At 33.0% G+C, this 16,409-nt stretch overlaps 1 protein-coding gene and 1 long non-coding RNA gene across 3 annotated transcripts; both read right to left on the bottom strand.

Moving 5' to 3' along the window:
* Window positions 1-2,319: 2,319 nt before the first annotated feature.
* Window positions 2,320-4,840, bottom strand: LOC149516192 (uncharacterized). Of its 2 annotated transcripts, XR_016346502.1 has the most exons (3): window positions 4,663-4,834; window positions 3,435-3,726; window positions 2,320-3,315 (listed from the first exon to the last, which is right to left on the bottom strand). It is a non-coding gene; the product is annotated as an uncharacterized LOC149516192 (long non-coding RNA). The 2 variants fall into 2 exon arrangements; XR_016346501.1 differs by lacking the exon at window positions 2,320-3,315 and having other exon boundaries at window positions 3,410-3,726; window positions 4,663-4,840.
* A 1,266-nt stretch (window positions 4,841-6,106) lies between these two features.
* Window positions 6,107-15,094, bottom strand: LOC111289911 (aldehyde dehydrogenase family 2 member B4, mitochondrial-like). The gene is made up of 11 exons (XM_022881270.2): window positions 14,907-15,094; window positions 13,882-14,016; window positions 13,638-13,780; window positions 13,385-13,538; window positions 13,073-13,302; window positions 8,792-8,881; window positions 7,832-8,005; window positions 7,616-7,753; window positions 7,157-7,294; window positions 7,007-7,068; window positions 6,107-6,697 (listed from the first exon to the last, which is right to left on the bottom strand). Exons 1-11 carry the CDS (start codon window positions 14,989-14,991, stop codon window positions 6,424-6,426), a joined length of 1,623 nt encoding a protein of 540 aa, XP_022737005.1. The 5' UTR covers window positions 14,992-15,094; the 3' UTR covers window positions 6,107-6,423.
* Window positions 15,095-16,409: the final 1,315 nt, after the last annotated feature.

The raw sequence follows: 16,409 nt of genomic DNA on the forward strand, positions 1-16,409 counted from the left end.
TTTCTCAAAAGCCGCTCTCACCGAACAGACTAACTCTCTCTTAATTTTCTTTTTAGTCTACGTTATCTGTCAAAACTGCTAGCAACTCTTTCTTATCTTTATTATTGCTGTCTTGAACTTCTCTCTGGATTGTTTGTTGGAAAATGTGCTTCTGTGGTTTTTATTGCTTCTGTTGTTTCTCGTTGTTGTTTGAATGAAAATCTGCTAATGGCTGGACTGGAAAATTAAACTGGATTACGGAATTGTTTTATTTGCTGAGGGAATTGTTATGGCTGCTTCCTTCTGGTTGGGTTAATTACTGTTTGCTTCTGTGCCCTTTTTTTTTGTTGTCTTCCACCACTTGGTCGCCCGAAATGAACACCAAGTGTTACTCTAGGCCTCCACTACTTCAAAAACCCCAAAAATCATTGGGAACACCCCTTATCCCGAGAGCTTCACCGTCGGGATACCGCTTCCTTCGCCACTGTGAACTGCCACTGCCTCCATCATTCAAAACTCCCCAAAAACCACCATAGAACTATCGCTTACAAAACACCAAAAGACAACTCCCACCATTTTTTATTTTTTTTCCGATTGCTCTCTATTATTCCTTTTTTCGACTGCTATTGTTCATTGCGTTTAAACAGGGGTGAATACTAATTGAGATAGGAATTGAAAGAAAGAGATTTCATCCCAACAGAATTTCGGATTGAAACAAAATTTATTTTCAAAGGGATTTTCTTTTATTATCTTGAATTTTTATCTTAATCCCACATCATCCCATTCCCGATTTCATTTTTCCTTTTTTTTTTATTTGTTTTTATTTTTTATTTTTCTGATGTAAATCGAAAATAACAAAAGAAATAAAATAAATAGGATTGGATTCATATTGGGTTTGGGACCCAAATCGTGTTCAAGGCCCAATTGAGACATTAAAGCACAACAATATGAAGTTCAAGTTCTAAGTGGACAAAATAAAGATCCAATTAAAAACTCCCGTGTCTATTAATGGGTCTAAAATCCAAAAATAAGCATAGAGATTCCAAAAAATTCAAAGATTTCGGATGAAAAAAGTATCGACATTAATTAATATTCACATTATGAAATTATAATATGAGGTAGAATTGAGAACAAGGTGTGATCTTGACAAATTTGTCAGGCTTGTAAATGATGTTATTTGGAGAAATACAACAAAGGAAACTACTGTGCAAAAAATAAGGTGTAGTGGATTGACCGGCAAATTTGAGATGTATAACTTTTTCCCACTTTTTATGTGCATGACTCATCAATCAATTTGATCCTACACATTCAATTTGAAAACAGTCAGGAAAACTTTTGTTAATTAAAGGGACAGATGTTGGTTTAGTATTAAGTTTGCTATGTATCAGCGAGGAGGTGAAAGATAATGGCAACGATATTAAGGTATTGAATAGTTGGAGTGAAAATTTTTTGAGCGTTACATCATTTAATGCTATTGAAAGTCTTACGTAATATCAATGACCTAAATTATTAGAAAAAAACTCTTCTTTATTTGCTATGGGAACTATTCTTGCTCCCACAAGTAGACCAGAAGTGAATGTGAGGCTTATTTCGTAGGTGACCTCTTGGTCATAGGAGGCAACAAAGATAATTCATTATTAAGGCTGTTCAAGCTGTTAATCTCAGGCATGTTATGAGTCTCCAAAGGAGCCATTGTCAGAGCATAAATAGAGTTTTGCTTACTTATTTTATAACAGTCGTCCACAAACTGATAAATGGATACATGTTTAGCTTCAATGACAGCACAAGCATGTGCACGAGGAATTCCACATAATTGCCACACAAAACATGTGCATTGTCGATTAGCCAAGTTCGCAACCAAGTCTTTGTTGCCATTACTAACCTTAGCAGTGAAATCACTATAACATGAAACATTGAAAAACTTACCTCGTCAAACGTTCTTTGGTAACTTCTCCTCAATGTTGTGCCCAATACCATTTTAACATGATTTCACTTCAGACTTCGTTTTATATATCTTTTGTGCCAACTTCTCTCTATGTCCATTCATGAGGAAAGCCATGCAATATCATCTTTCCTTGACTAGCTAAGAGTTGAAAAACTCAGCAACATTGCTAGTCACGTGATCCCAATGAGGCTGTGCGAATTTTAACATCATTCAATGTTCTGTTTGATTATCTAAAACCCATTTAGCTAGCTCTTTCTTATACATACACAAATTTCTTAATATAACATTTTAATACTCTTTCGAATCTTGTATACATCGCAGCCTCCAACAATTGTAGGGCATGCTCCTTCATTTTTCTGCCCTTATGTATCAATTTGTTTACTTCATCAGTAAAGTTCTCCGTAAAATGTCTATAACAGCATGCATGACTATCCAACCATAAATCTACTTTACACTTGTCATGATATTTTGGTTCCTACCAGAACTAATGGTTACATGCACATGTCTGGTGACCTTAAGACTTTAAATTCTCCAAAAACCACATCCGATCCTCTAAACTTTCAAAGCTAACTATTGCATGAGTGAAAAAAGTTGATTATCTGCATCAACTGTCAATGCAAATGCAGACAATAAAGTTTCCAGGAAGGTCCACTCGAGTGGCAACCATCAATGAAAATCAACCTTAGACACCTATGCAAAAACCCTATTATTAAGCATCTATATGCCACAGACGCTTAAAATGATTATGTATATTAAACGTCCACTCTATCACACTTTGCGGATCTGCCTCCTTTAATTGTTGACATAACCATGAAATTAATTTATTCGAGTTCTCAGATTTCCACAAAGGAGCTTTATTGTCTGCTCTTTGCATTATCATGCTTGGTAGTAGGTCATTGATAATCCACGTTTCAGATTCAACTGCAGCTCGAATTTGATAGGGTCTATTGTCTGACTGTAGCTTTAATTTCTCAAAAATTATTGCAGCAGCAAATTTGGACTTTGAGACCGGTCTACCTTCAATTACATCTTGGGCTGAGTGGTTGTGGACGTTGATAAATGTTCCGACAACCATAAAATCCGTAGATTGCATCTTCGAAGATATTAAATGGCAAGGACACTCTTGTGCTTTACAATCAACACTAATAAAAGCCTTGCTATTCTTCTAAATTTTATAGGTAAATCCATTTGCAACACTAAAACCGAAAAGGGCCAGCCTAAGGGTTTTTGCATCTTTGAAATTCTAACCACCACCAAAGATCTTGTTTTTCCAAAATTCGCTCATGAACTGAGTTTTACTGGCAACAATACATTGAACAACAATCGAAGACCCTAAACTGGGTACAACTGCTCGACAAGAATACTTGTTATCTTCGTTTGAACTAATAAGACTGCACGTTCAAGAAAGTCAACAACAAGACACAAGTGAATTAGCTACTTTTCTGTTTATAACCAAAACGAATATTCCATAACAATGTAGAAGGATGCCAAACTAAATAATGCCAATTACCATGCAGATTCTTCACATGCATTCACGGCATCTTCAACAGTTTGATTCGTAGATTTTACAACTTTGGTGGGAGATATATACAAATTTGAAAACTGATCACTGAATTATAGCAAATCTTTCAAACCAACATCATTAATAGAATCAACAAGTTTTGTTTGTCAAAATCCAGTGTATACTTGAAACACTTTTCCCTTTACATTCTTACCTAATTTCTCCCCAATCTCTTGCACGAATTCTTCAAAGGTAGTATTCTCATTCAACATCACTCCAATTGCTTTTCCTCCGGTATAATCTATGCAGGTGTCATTATTAATGATAAAGTCACCATCAAATGGCAAAAACAATACAATTTTATGCTACCACTTGAATCACTAGTTTTCAGTTCTCAATACATCAATATTAGTTTTCTGCAAGGTTTAAGGTTCATTGATGGTTATATATATAATAAAAGCGATATATTTAGCAAACCCAAAGCTAATTATATTAAATGATAAGTTTAACTATAATATATGTACATTGACCATAAATATTGTATATTGTAATTATATATCAATTAATTATATATGCAAACTATAGCTTATGGCCATTTACCCCAAATTATAACATACGTAAATGTCTCAAAATTATTTATACATTATAAATAACATACATGTACATTGAGAATTAATATATGTACATTAAATTATAGCAAAAGAAATAATTTTCTTATCACCTACAACAAGTTAAGAGTTTAATAAAGTTATTGTATTAACTCATGGACTTTTCTCTAATATAAATCTAGTAAAATTCAATTCCATTTCTTTTTCCAATGAATAACTAAAGACACATTCATTCTATTTACTTCATTTCTTATAAACATTTGTTTAAGGCTACAAAATGATTTATATTACACCATATCCTCCTAACCCTTGCTTTTTAGTACTCTAATATGTCCAAACTGTACAATTAAAACACACACAATAACAATACAAATAAGAAGACATACAAGGACCACACATAGCACACATTCCTTCTAACAATGTCTCCTATCTTCTAAGACCAAAACGTCATAAAACCCATTGCTTCATAAAAAATAAAAAACAGTAAAATCTATTTAGATTGTACAATTTATTCCATTATGACTTGAATTTCAACGATAAAGAAAAAAAGAAATTACGCAAGGAATTGATTGAATCTCAATAATAAATAGAAAACGATGAAGAAATTAAATAAGGGATTCATTCACTACCTTTACAGAAGCAAATTTGATTTTGAAAACCGTGGCGACAGCTGGTGAGTTTTTCTGTATGGAAACGAAGTAAAGAAAGGGTGTGAAGATTTTTACTCCCACGGGGAGGGAAGGGAAGAAGCGTGGGAAGTGGGTTTGTGGTTGGTTTTTGTTTCCTGCCAAATCTAAAAAAGAAAGGGAAAATGATTATTCTTTCTTCTTAGTTTAGTAAGGCTAAAAGAGTAAATTCATTTTTTATTCATTTTAAAATTTATTATTTCTGTTTGAGTAATTTCATTTTTTCATCAGACTAAAATTAAAAAAATTTTATAATACTTCCTTTTTCTAATTCCCTCGAACTGTAAATCAGAAATGGTTCCTTTATTTTACTGTAGTACAATATTTGCAACAAGCCATAAAAGCCATCTGATGTTGATGTAACGTTTAAGTAGTCCTCTCTTTGACCATTTTTCTTTTTCTTCCATGCTTAGTACATTTAAGGTTAAGAAAACAAAATTGAAAATCGATTTTAAATTTTAGTGTTTATATCGATTTTTTTTATTTAATTCGATTAAAATTTAAATATTTTATATTTTAAATCAATTTGATTCGATTTTTAAATAAAAAGTAAAAATAAAAATAAAAATATTTAAATCAAATTATATATATTTTATTAATTATATATATTAAATTTTTATAAAATTAAAATAATTATTTTATATCTAAATTTATTTAAATTTATTTAAAATAATATAATAATTAAAAATAATTAACTTTTCAAACAGCCGAGCCGAATTGATGTATTTGATTTGAATCAATTTGATTTTTTAAAAAAATAATTTTTTTAAAAAATTATAACATAATTAGATATTATGTTCATATAATCAATTATTATACTATTAAATAATTTATTAATAAATTAAACTTAATTAAAAAATTAAACTCACACATAATAAAATTTGATCTTAAGATCTTAAAATTTTAAAATATCACTAAGCTAAGGACTCATTGATTTTTAAAAAATTAATTTAAATTCAAATTAAATTTTTAAAATTCATAATATTATATATTGATCACAAAACTACAATAATCTAATCAAATCCCATTCATTATCACCCGTACTTACATCGTTAATCAATTAATTTGGAAACGCAGCTTCAGTAAAGTAACATAAGGAATATTCCAGTGATTTTTATTTATTTTTTACCATTCTTTTCCATAATCCCTTCTTATTTCGTGAAAAAGCAATATATTCTGATTTTCCCTTTTAATTCGAAAACTTCATGATTAAAGTAGATAATAAACACCCACTAAATTTTAAATTAATTTACATCTTTTATCATTGTGAATGGTTTCAAACAAAAATTTTGACCAAAATAACATTGTGCCATGTTTTAATTTTTATTATTATGAGCACCACCCGAGCATTTAACTTAAATGAAAAGAGTAACATTGGTATCTCCTCTTTCTCAAACAAAAAAAAATTTATTACATGCAAGAAGAAAGAAGCAAGGAACAAATTACAAGGGGCGCAGGGAAAATATATTGTTCCATTTGTTGATAGTATAGTATACCAACACAAGGCAAGAAATGCAGCACGTTCTTTTAGCGATCAAGAAAAGAAGACGATGGTTTTCTTGATCCAAGTGACGGCTTCCCTTCATTGCATAATTAGAAACTGAGCACTGTATGCTAACTTTATTATAGTAATTAAGTTTCCAAACAAAACAAAGATTTTAAAGACATAAGAAGCATGTTCAAAGGCGGATATATACCATAAAATTACAACCATGCTGGATTCTTCAAAGGAGTAACAACTGCTTTCACCTGCAAATAGTTATGAAGACTGTAGATCCCTTTTTCCCTGCCAATACCACTCATCTTGTACCCACCAAAAGGAATTGCAGCGTCAAACACATCAAAGCAGTTAACCCATACAGTCCCAGTCCTCAACGCTCGAGTCAAGGTGTTGGCAGTGTCCATATTTTGGGTGAAAACTCCTGCAGCGAGACCATAGCGGGTTGCATTTGCCCTTCGAATTACTTCATCAAGATCCCTGATACAATTTTTTCACTAATGTCAAATAAACGATTATACATATCAACTTATTTTTCATATGACATGGCATTAGAGATTTTTTTTTTCCTCTTTACACCAACTTGAAAATTCATTAAAAGTAGTCTCTATTTATTTTTGTAGCAATCAAATAATCAGTAATTTGACAAATGGTTCGTCTTTCATGACCAAATGAAATAGGTTTTGAAATGAAATTATTTCATCTGTTTAGGATTAGAGGTCAAACATAAATAATTGTGGCAATTCAATTCTATTGAGGAATATGTGATTGGAAAAGTTCTTCACTTACTTGAACTTTAAGATAGATTGCACTGGACCAAAGATTTCATCCTTCGCTATCAACATATCATCCTATTGAGAAGAATGCAAGTATTGTGTTAGGTAGTATTTTAATAACCAATGGTACAAGTATTTATTGCAGAGGAATGAAAGTTTTTACCGTAACATTAGAGAAAACAGTTGGTTGGATGAAGTAGCCTCTTGTACCAAGTCTGTCACCTCCACATTCAAGGGTTGCATTGCTTTCAATGCCAGATCTTATGTACCTTAGAACTTTCTCAAACTGCTCGGAGTCAATCTGAGATTTTCATGAGAGTAATAGAGACATTAGCTCACAGTACATCAGCTCATCAGCTCATGTTTTTTTTATCAAATGATAAAATATTCGTACACATTTAGAAAAACTTTTAGAATTTCATATTGTCATATACATTTAGAATAACTTTGAGAATTTCATAATGTCAGCTTGCAAGTATAAGATTCGGTTCTAGACAGCATTGCAGTTCAAACTAAGAACTAGCGAAGAAGCTTGTAATGACCTATCTAAAACAGACAATCAAGTTCTTCTGGTTACACATCCAGGGAGGGAAGGAGAGAGAGATGGGGCCAGGTGGAGTACCTGTGGACCTTGCTCAACACCCTTCTTGAAGGGATCACCCACAACACGTTTCAAAGCACGTGCCTTTGCCTTCTCTAGGAACTCATCATATACACGTTCATGAACAAAAGTGCGAGACCCAGCGCAGCAACATTGCCCCTGAAGAAAGAAGCATTACATAAGTCTACTGTGTATCAGCATCCCAAATTTCATACAGAAGAAACTCGTCGAAGAAACCTGATTAAAGAACAAAGCAAAATGTGCAAGCTCCACAGCTTTATCAATATCAGCATCTTCGCATACTATGAAAGGTGATTTCCCACCAAGCTCTAATGTTACTGGCTTAAGATTGCTTTTTGCAGCCAATTCAAGCACAATCTTACCAGTATCAGTTGACCCTGTGAATGCAACCTGCAGCAGTTAAAGTTTTAATGGCATTAATCATTGGTATTTCAAAAGCATATACGCAAAGCTTATAGTGCACATCAACAGCTGCAGCAAAATTTCTGTTGAGATATGTGGTTCTTGTACTCTTACACAAGTGGCACCTCTGCTACAGATGCAGAAGCCTTCCAGCTTCCCACAAAAAACAAGTGCTAATGACCAAAAATGAAATACTTGAAATGTTTAAACATCAGGGTCCTTAAGGCAATTCTTTATGGTGTGTCAACTCATCAACCCATGGAACTCAACATCCAACAAGAAAGGGGACAAATTAAACGCTAAATGCAGGCAAAGTATTTCTGAGTCAAATCATGGTTTCATTTTACAGAACAAGTTAGCGAACCTATCTTCTTAAGTTGGTATTATTTTTGTGGCTGCCTCTTAACACAACAGCCCAAACTCTCAATTCGGTTACCATTCAGCTGTAGCCCAATGAAAGATTGTTTCTTTGACCTTATTGGAGTCCATAGGTGTAACTTATTCTTTTGGTAGGAAGCACACCGCAACTTAAGAAACAGAATTCAATTGTGCGTTCTACTGGAAAAATTTACCTGTATTTAACAGCGACCAGACCAGACAAGAAAGAGTCAACTGATTTCAACTATAGCAGACATCATTTATGTACCTTACCATCTCTCTTCCTCTATGGATTCAAAGGTTATATGTGACACTGTAGGCTGTTATATTATAATATGTACTTATGAATTGAGATTGAAGGCAGAAATTCCCAATCTCACTGAAGAATTATGATACCTTGTCTACATCCATGTGACCCGCAAGAGCAGCACCAGCTGTTGGACCATAGCCAGAAACTACATTCAGAACACCTGGTGGGAGACCAGCCTGTCAAAAACAATTCAGTTATGAAAAGAGGTGACAATATGAATTAAGGAAATGTGAAAGTGATTAAGGTAATTTTGAAGAGAACAACATCTCAAAATTTATTCAACATCCTATATAACAGGAAGCCATTACATAATACAAAGCGCTTTTTGGTTCGTCTTGAATGCTTATGTATTTGCGCATCCTTTGACTTTGAGTAGAAGTACTGAAGGAGATCTCTTTCCAAGACAGTTAATGTTTACAGATTATGTTTCAAATCAAGATCAATTTCCTGATTTATTGGGATTTATATTTTTGGTCTTTTATTTCTTTCTATGTTTAGATGATTATTTCCTAATTTTTTGAGTTTCTTTGTACATATTGATTCCTCTATATGTTTGAGGATTTCATTTTAATAAAATAACACACGAGAACATTGTATTTATCTCTATTTTCATGGTATTAGAGGAAACTTTGCTCTTTTTTCTTATTTTTTGATGGCCAAAACAGCCATAATTGGTGCTTTTCCAGAGCGTGGATCAGGGGTGATTTCTGAACAAATTAGTACACTTACTCCAAAGTGCACAATTGCACAACAAAGTAACCATCTCTCTGCTTTGGGTGCAAAGTTAGATTCTAAGAAATTTTGGATTATAGATTCTAGGACGTCCGACCATATGACGGATGCCATAAATTGTTTTCAACATATAATCCATGTCTTAGAAACCTTCATATTTGCATTGCTTGTGGATCACTATCCTCTGTTGCAGGAAAAGGAAACGTTAAAGTTTCTAATATGACGCTATTTTCAATTTCGGATGTTCCTAATTTAGCACATAATTTTAGTGTTTACTAGTAAATTGACAAAGGACTTGAATTGCGTGGCTAAGTACTATCTTAAGGATCCTCAACAAGTGAATAAACAAGCTTTGACTCTAAGTGGTGAATCTGTTTCTATTTACAGTGAAATTATGTTGTGGCACAATAGATTAGGACATCCTAGTTTTCCAAATCTAAAAACTGTTTTTCCTTCTCTTTTTAAGAATAAAGATGTCCATTCCTTTCGTTGTGAAACTTGTCAACTTGCCAAACACACTCATGTTTCTTATCCTAGTCATCCACATAGATTTTCTAAACCTTTTTCTTTAGTTTATAGTGATATATGGGGACCTTCACAGGAAAATAACATAACTGGAACTAGGTGGTTCATAACTTTTATAGATGATCACACATGAGCTTGTTGAGTTTACTTATTAAAAGACAAGTTTGATGCTAAGGCAATTTTTCAGCAATTTCACAAAATGATTCAAACACAATTTCAAGCTCAAATCCAAATTTTCCGCACATACAATGGGGGAATACTTCAATTCAATCATTAGTGATTATCTAAAAGAAAATGAAATTTTTCACCAAAGTTACTTGTGTTAACACCTCTCAACAAAATGGGGCTGCAGAATGTAAAAATCGTCATCTATTAGAAGTTACTCATGCTATCATGTTTACCAATAATGTCCCTAAGTTTTTTTGGGGAGAGAGATGCTATTTTAACAGCCTTATACTTGATCATTAGACTTTCTAGTAGAGTTCTCAATTTTAAAACACCATTGAACATGTTACTTGAATCATATCCACAAACTACGTTGTTTACTTCTTTACCCCCAAAAGTCTTTGGTTGCACATCTTTTGTTCACAATAAAAGTCCATCTCGTGGGAAACTAGAACCTAAAGCTATAAAATGTGTCTTTATTGGGTACTCTCCTATTCAAAAAGCGTAAAAGTGCTATTATCTATCCACAAAACAAACATTTGTCTCATTAGATGTCACATTCTTTGAAAATTTCACAAAACCAACTCTTCAAAAGGAGATACTAGGTGAAGATTGGCTTTGGGATTTTTCATTCCACTTTCTATAACATCTACTATTCCTATTGTGTCACCAACAGAAGCCAAGTTGGAAACAAAGACAAATTCATCTATACTTAGTCCTCAACAAAAAATAAAGCTCCTCAACAAAAAATAAAGCTCCATGTTTATTCACAATGTAAACCATAGCCTCAGGAAGTACAAACTTTTGTGCCCTAGCCGCATTGTCAAGAATCTGATCCACAAGTAAATTCTAAATCAAAACATGCTAAGCCTATAACACCATCACCAGTGAACATTGATCTACAAGTAAATTCTGAATCAAAAAATGTTTTACCAACCGCACCTTCATCAGTGAATACTCCATCTGACGATCTAACCTATAGCACTCAAGAAAGGTGTAAGATCGAGCATTCAACATCCGTTGTCTACTTATCTATCCTACAGTCATTTGTCTACTGCATTTCGTGCCATGATAGAAAAGACTGAGGTAAGTAAAATCCCACAAAATATTTATTAAGCTCTAAAAGTCCCAAAATAGGAAGCTACTATACTTAAAGAGATGAGAGCTTTGAAAAAGAACGAGACTTGTGATGTTGTGGAGTTACCTAGAGAAAAAACATCAGTTACATGTAAGTGAATGTTTACTATTAAGTATAATTCAGATGTTGGAACAGAAAGACACAAGGCTGACTTAGTTGCAAAGGAATTTAGTCAAACTTTTGGAATGGACTACACTGAAACTTTTGCTCCAGTTGCTAAATTGAATACTATAAGGGTACTGCTTTCACTAGCTGCTAATCTTGATTGGCCATTACACCAAATGGATGTTGAGAATGCCTTTCTTAATGGGGAGCTGGATGAAGAAGTTTATATTGACCTGCCTCTTGGCTTTGAAGGGGAAAATAACGACAGGAAGGTATGCAAACTGATGAAGTCTCTCTATGTTTTGAAATAGTCACCAAAGGCTTGGTTTGATCGCTTTGTAAAGCCAATAAGGAGACATGAATTTAGCCAAAGACAAACTGATCATACTCTTTTTTTTAAACACTCACAACATGGAAAAAAGACTATTTTGATCGCTTCTGTTGAAGGTATCATTGACAGGTGATGAAACTGAAGAAATAGAAAGGCTAAAGAAGACTCTTGGAAAAGAATTTGAACTTAAAGATCTTGGACAACTAAAATATATTTTAAGGATGGAAGTTGCAAAGAGCAAGAACGCATTATTGTTTCCCAAAAAAAATATACGATTGGTCTCTTGAAGGAAACTAGTATACTTAACTGTAAACCAGTTAATACATCTATAGATCCTAATGTGAAACTTGGAAAGAAATGAGGAATTCCAGTAGATAAGGGAGATATCAATAACTAGTTGGAAAGCTGATCTAATTGTATCATACAAGACCTGATATTGCCTTTGTACTTAGTGTAGTAAGTCAATACATGCAATCCCCATTCGAAAAGCATCTTGAAGCTGTGTATCGAATCTTAAGGTATTTGAAGGCCACCCCTGGTAAAGGTTTGTTGTTTGAGAAGAATGAACAAAGAAATGTGGAAGCATTTACAAATGCAGATTGTGCAGGATCAATTGCAGACAAAAAATCCACCTCTGGGTATCGTACAAAGGTTTGGGGTAATCTTGTCACATGGAGGAGCAAGAAACAATCTATTATTGCTCAAAGTACTGCAGAAGCAAAATTTAGAGCTCTTGAACAAGGAACTTGTGAACTTATCTAGATGAAGAGACTTTTGGGAGAATAGAATATGACAACTGAATACCCTATGAAATTGTATTGTGATAACAAGGCTGCCATAAGTGTTGCTCATAATCCAGTACATCATGATCAAACAAAGCATGTGAAAGTTGATAGGCATTTTATCAAAGAGAAAACTGATATTGGAGTGATCTATATGACCTATGTTTCTACAAAGCAACAAGTAGCAGATATCCAAACAAAGGAACTACATAAACCAAGCTTTGAGACTCTTGTTGACAAGCGGAGAATGATAAATATCTATTCTCCAGCTTGAGGGGGAGTGTTAATAGATTATTTATCAAATGAGGATCAATTTCCTGATTTGTTGGGATTTATATTTTTGGTCCGTTATTTCTTTCTATGTTTAAATGATTATATCATGATTTTATGGATTTCTTTGTACATATCGATTCTTCTATATATTTGGAGATTCCTTTTTAATAAAATAACACTTAGAGAACATTGTATTTATCTCTATTTGAGTTAATGCTAGTTTAATTCCAGCAAGAAACTATAAGGCGCTCAGACATTTTTATTCAACTCTTGATTCTAAAGATAATCTAATAATTCTGATTATTCTTATCCTTACCTCATGGAACAGCTTAGCCACATAGAGAGCAGTCAAAGGAGTTTGCTCAGCAGTCTTTAAGACTATCGTATTGCCACATGCTAATGCAGGCCCAACCTTCCAAGCAAACATGATAAGAGGAAAGTTCCATGGAATTATCTGTCCTGCAACACCTATTGGCTCATGCAATGTCTGCACATGGTGAGGTCCATCAGCTGGGACTGTTAGCCCATGGATCTTATCTGCCCAACCTGGATCATTGGCCGGTAAAGTCATGAAAAAAATAAAAACATGACAAACCAAATGAAATTTAATTTGTCTCAGTGATCCTACCAGCATAGTAGTGAAAAAGACGTATCAGCAATGGCAATTCAGATTTAGCAGCCTGCTCATGAGGCTTTCCATTATTCCATGTCTCTAAAGCTGCAAGCTCCTCACTATGTTTCTCAACCAAATCAGCAAAGCGCAACAGTATCCGTGATCGTTCCTGAAACAAAAGCATTAACAAATCAGAAATTCATCACGCTATAAAGCCATCCTTGATCAAAATGCAACAAGATAGAGAGATGGAAGAGGGAATTCTTACATATGGACTCATTTTTGGCCATGGTCCCTCGTCAAATGCCTTGCGAGCAGCAGCAACTGCACGATTAATATCTTCAGCATCACCTTCAGCAACACGTGCAATCACTTCTCCAGTACGAGGGTCATAGGTGGGGAATGTTTTCCCTGTTCAATGTGTAAATAATTTCTAGCATCAGCTTAATTGCACAACTTGTCAATAGCACAACTCAAAAACTAAACTAATTTGTTTGATGAAGAATGATTACCAGATGCTGCATCTACAAATTTCCCATCAATTAGATTCTGAGTGTAAGAAATTTGAACTGGTGGAAAAATCAGTTCCTCCAGAGCTGCAGCAGTGCTACATCTCTTGATACTTCCATTTCTGCAACTGTTTGTCCCTGGAACATTTATAGTTTTACAGTCAAGTAAGTTTTTTGCACAACAAAATTTTGTGAAAAGAGGGAAATTAATTGAAAAACAGGGAGTCAATAGACTGTCACAATCCTGTTAGAAAGAAAACTAGAGTACAGACTAATGCATTTATTGCTAAAAAGAGATACGGCACATGTGAAAAAAGTAAGTTCCCTGGAATAAAAAATGATGTTCCAGAATCTGTTACAGATGAGGTCATGTCATCTATGATTCAATGCATTTGGCCTGTTGGTATTTCATATCCTCCAAAAATCTCAGAGGGCCTTGGATTTTGATAATCCTTTGCGGTTTATAGAAGTGATTTCACTTTATTTTATTTCTAAAATTATCTATTTATAAAAGATGTTGACTTTTTAAATCACCCAAAATTCTGTTCCTTCATCACTTAGATTCCCAAACATTCTTAGGTGACAGAGCTTCTTGCATTTAGTTTTTTTTTTTTTAATAGCAGGACATAAACTCAAGATTTAGTTAGATTACTCAGACAACAGATCAAAAAGAAAAGAAATTAAATAATAGACAAAACCTTCCAAGACAAAAGCTTCTAAGAACAGATCTTTAAATAAAGTTATGCAGAATCTCCAAAAATTCGTTGCATAAAGCTTGAATCTTTCCCCACAAAAAAAAAAAAAAAATATCTAGACCAAAATAGCCGGCTTTTTCCTCTATACTCTTCAGTTTCTCACCAACCAAACAGAAACTAGTATATTAAATAAAAATCAGGACACTTTTCAAGTATCTGCAACACTACAAAACAAAAACGTTAAAGCAAAAAAGAAAAAGAAAACTTGAACCAAAACTAAGAAACGAAAGGGTAAAAAAAAAAAAAGAGGAATCAAAGAGATGAGTGGGCCACCTAGAGATGAAAGCAGAGAAGCAGAGGCAGAAGAAGAAGCAGAGAGTGAACGAGTAAGCAATGAAGAGATTCTGCGAGCTGCCATGGCCACACAGGATAATCTCAAAACTCTTTTCGTTTTTTTTTTTTTTTTGCCTTTTCCTGTTTTTGTTCAGAATAACTTCAGAAAAACAAAACTAAAGGATTGCAGGAAAAAGAAGAGCAAAAAAAATATAAATAAATAAACGACGGTCTGTCGGATCAAGTCTCAAGTCTCCTTGATGTGTCACCACTCACCAACTTGCGCTTAAAGTATCCAAAACTATTGGATCCTTTTTAATTTAAAATTCTTTTTTACAATTTTTACTAGAAAAATAAATACAAATATTCATGGACATCACGATGACGCTGGGTTTTGTTTCTTCATCTTTGTTTATTTATTCAAGAAGTTGGTCATGTTGATTGGTGAACAGAAGCAATGAAAGAAGGATACTTTATTTTGATGGAAAAAGAGGATAATTCAGCAAAAGCAATGAGACAGCTTTCAAAAGATAAAATAAGAAACTAATTATGTTTTGTTTTTCTCATTAAAAAAAGGATTAATTGAGAAAGATATACGCACGAAGAAATAGCGCAGACACGACAACCATAGTGTTTGTCAATTGTCACCGTATTGCAAGAAGATTGGGATAAGGCAGGTAGAATTTATCGCCTTCTGTGTCATATTCTTTGGACGCGCTGGTTCCAAGATTTTTTTTCTTTCCCATCTCAAATTGAACGTTCCTCGTTCATTCGTCAGAGTTTAAAATTTTTTTTACTTTAACGCATGTAGTATTAAAATTAAAAAATTAAAAAATAAAATTTTTATCATATTTATTGTTAAAAAATAAAAAAATTAAAAGTTTTACATGTTAAAAAAATAATTTTGAAATGATCCAAAAAAACATATGAACAAAGAAAATAAAACAAAAAAGTATTTGAAAAACCAAAATTGAAGTCCAATTTTTTTAGAATATAATCTCAAATTCCTTTTTAACAATCACAGCTATTGCAGTGTATTATTTAAAATTATTTTTAGGATAAATTATATAAAAGTACCCTGTAATTTGAGGTGATTCAAAATGCCTGTTGAGGTTTTTGAAGTGGCACGTCGCTGTCATGGTTTTTCACGCTTAAAAAATAATAATATTTGTGTCCCTTATTTAAATAAAATATTATTAAATTTGAGATTTAGTCAAAATGATTCACAAATGTTTTTTCAGAAGGTGAATCTTGCAAAATTAGAGTTTGATCTCAATGTACACTAACAAATTTTCATCTTTTATCTTAAATTTTCAATTATATTTATATAAAAAATTTTATTATAACATTATAAATTTCATATAACGTCAACTGATATTTATCATCAATTTAAATGATTTTTTGATGAAATGATCAAAATAAAATAATTTTAACTAATCGAGACTTAATTAAAATTTTTAAAAATTAAAAATCAAAATAAAATTTATTTCAAAATTTAGGAAT

Source organism: Durio zibethinus, chromosome 11, assembly GCF_047325235.1.
Source record: "Durio zibethinus cultivar Kanyao isolate XHJ-2024 chromosome 11, ASM4732523v1, whole genome shotgun sequence".
In the NCBI taxonomy this organism is placed as follows: domain Eukaryota; kingdom Viridiplantae; phylum Streptophyta; class Magnoliopsida; order Malvales; family Malvaceae; genus Durio; species Durio zibethinus.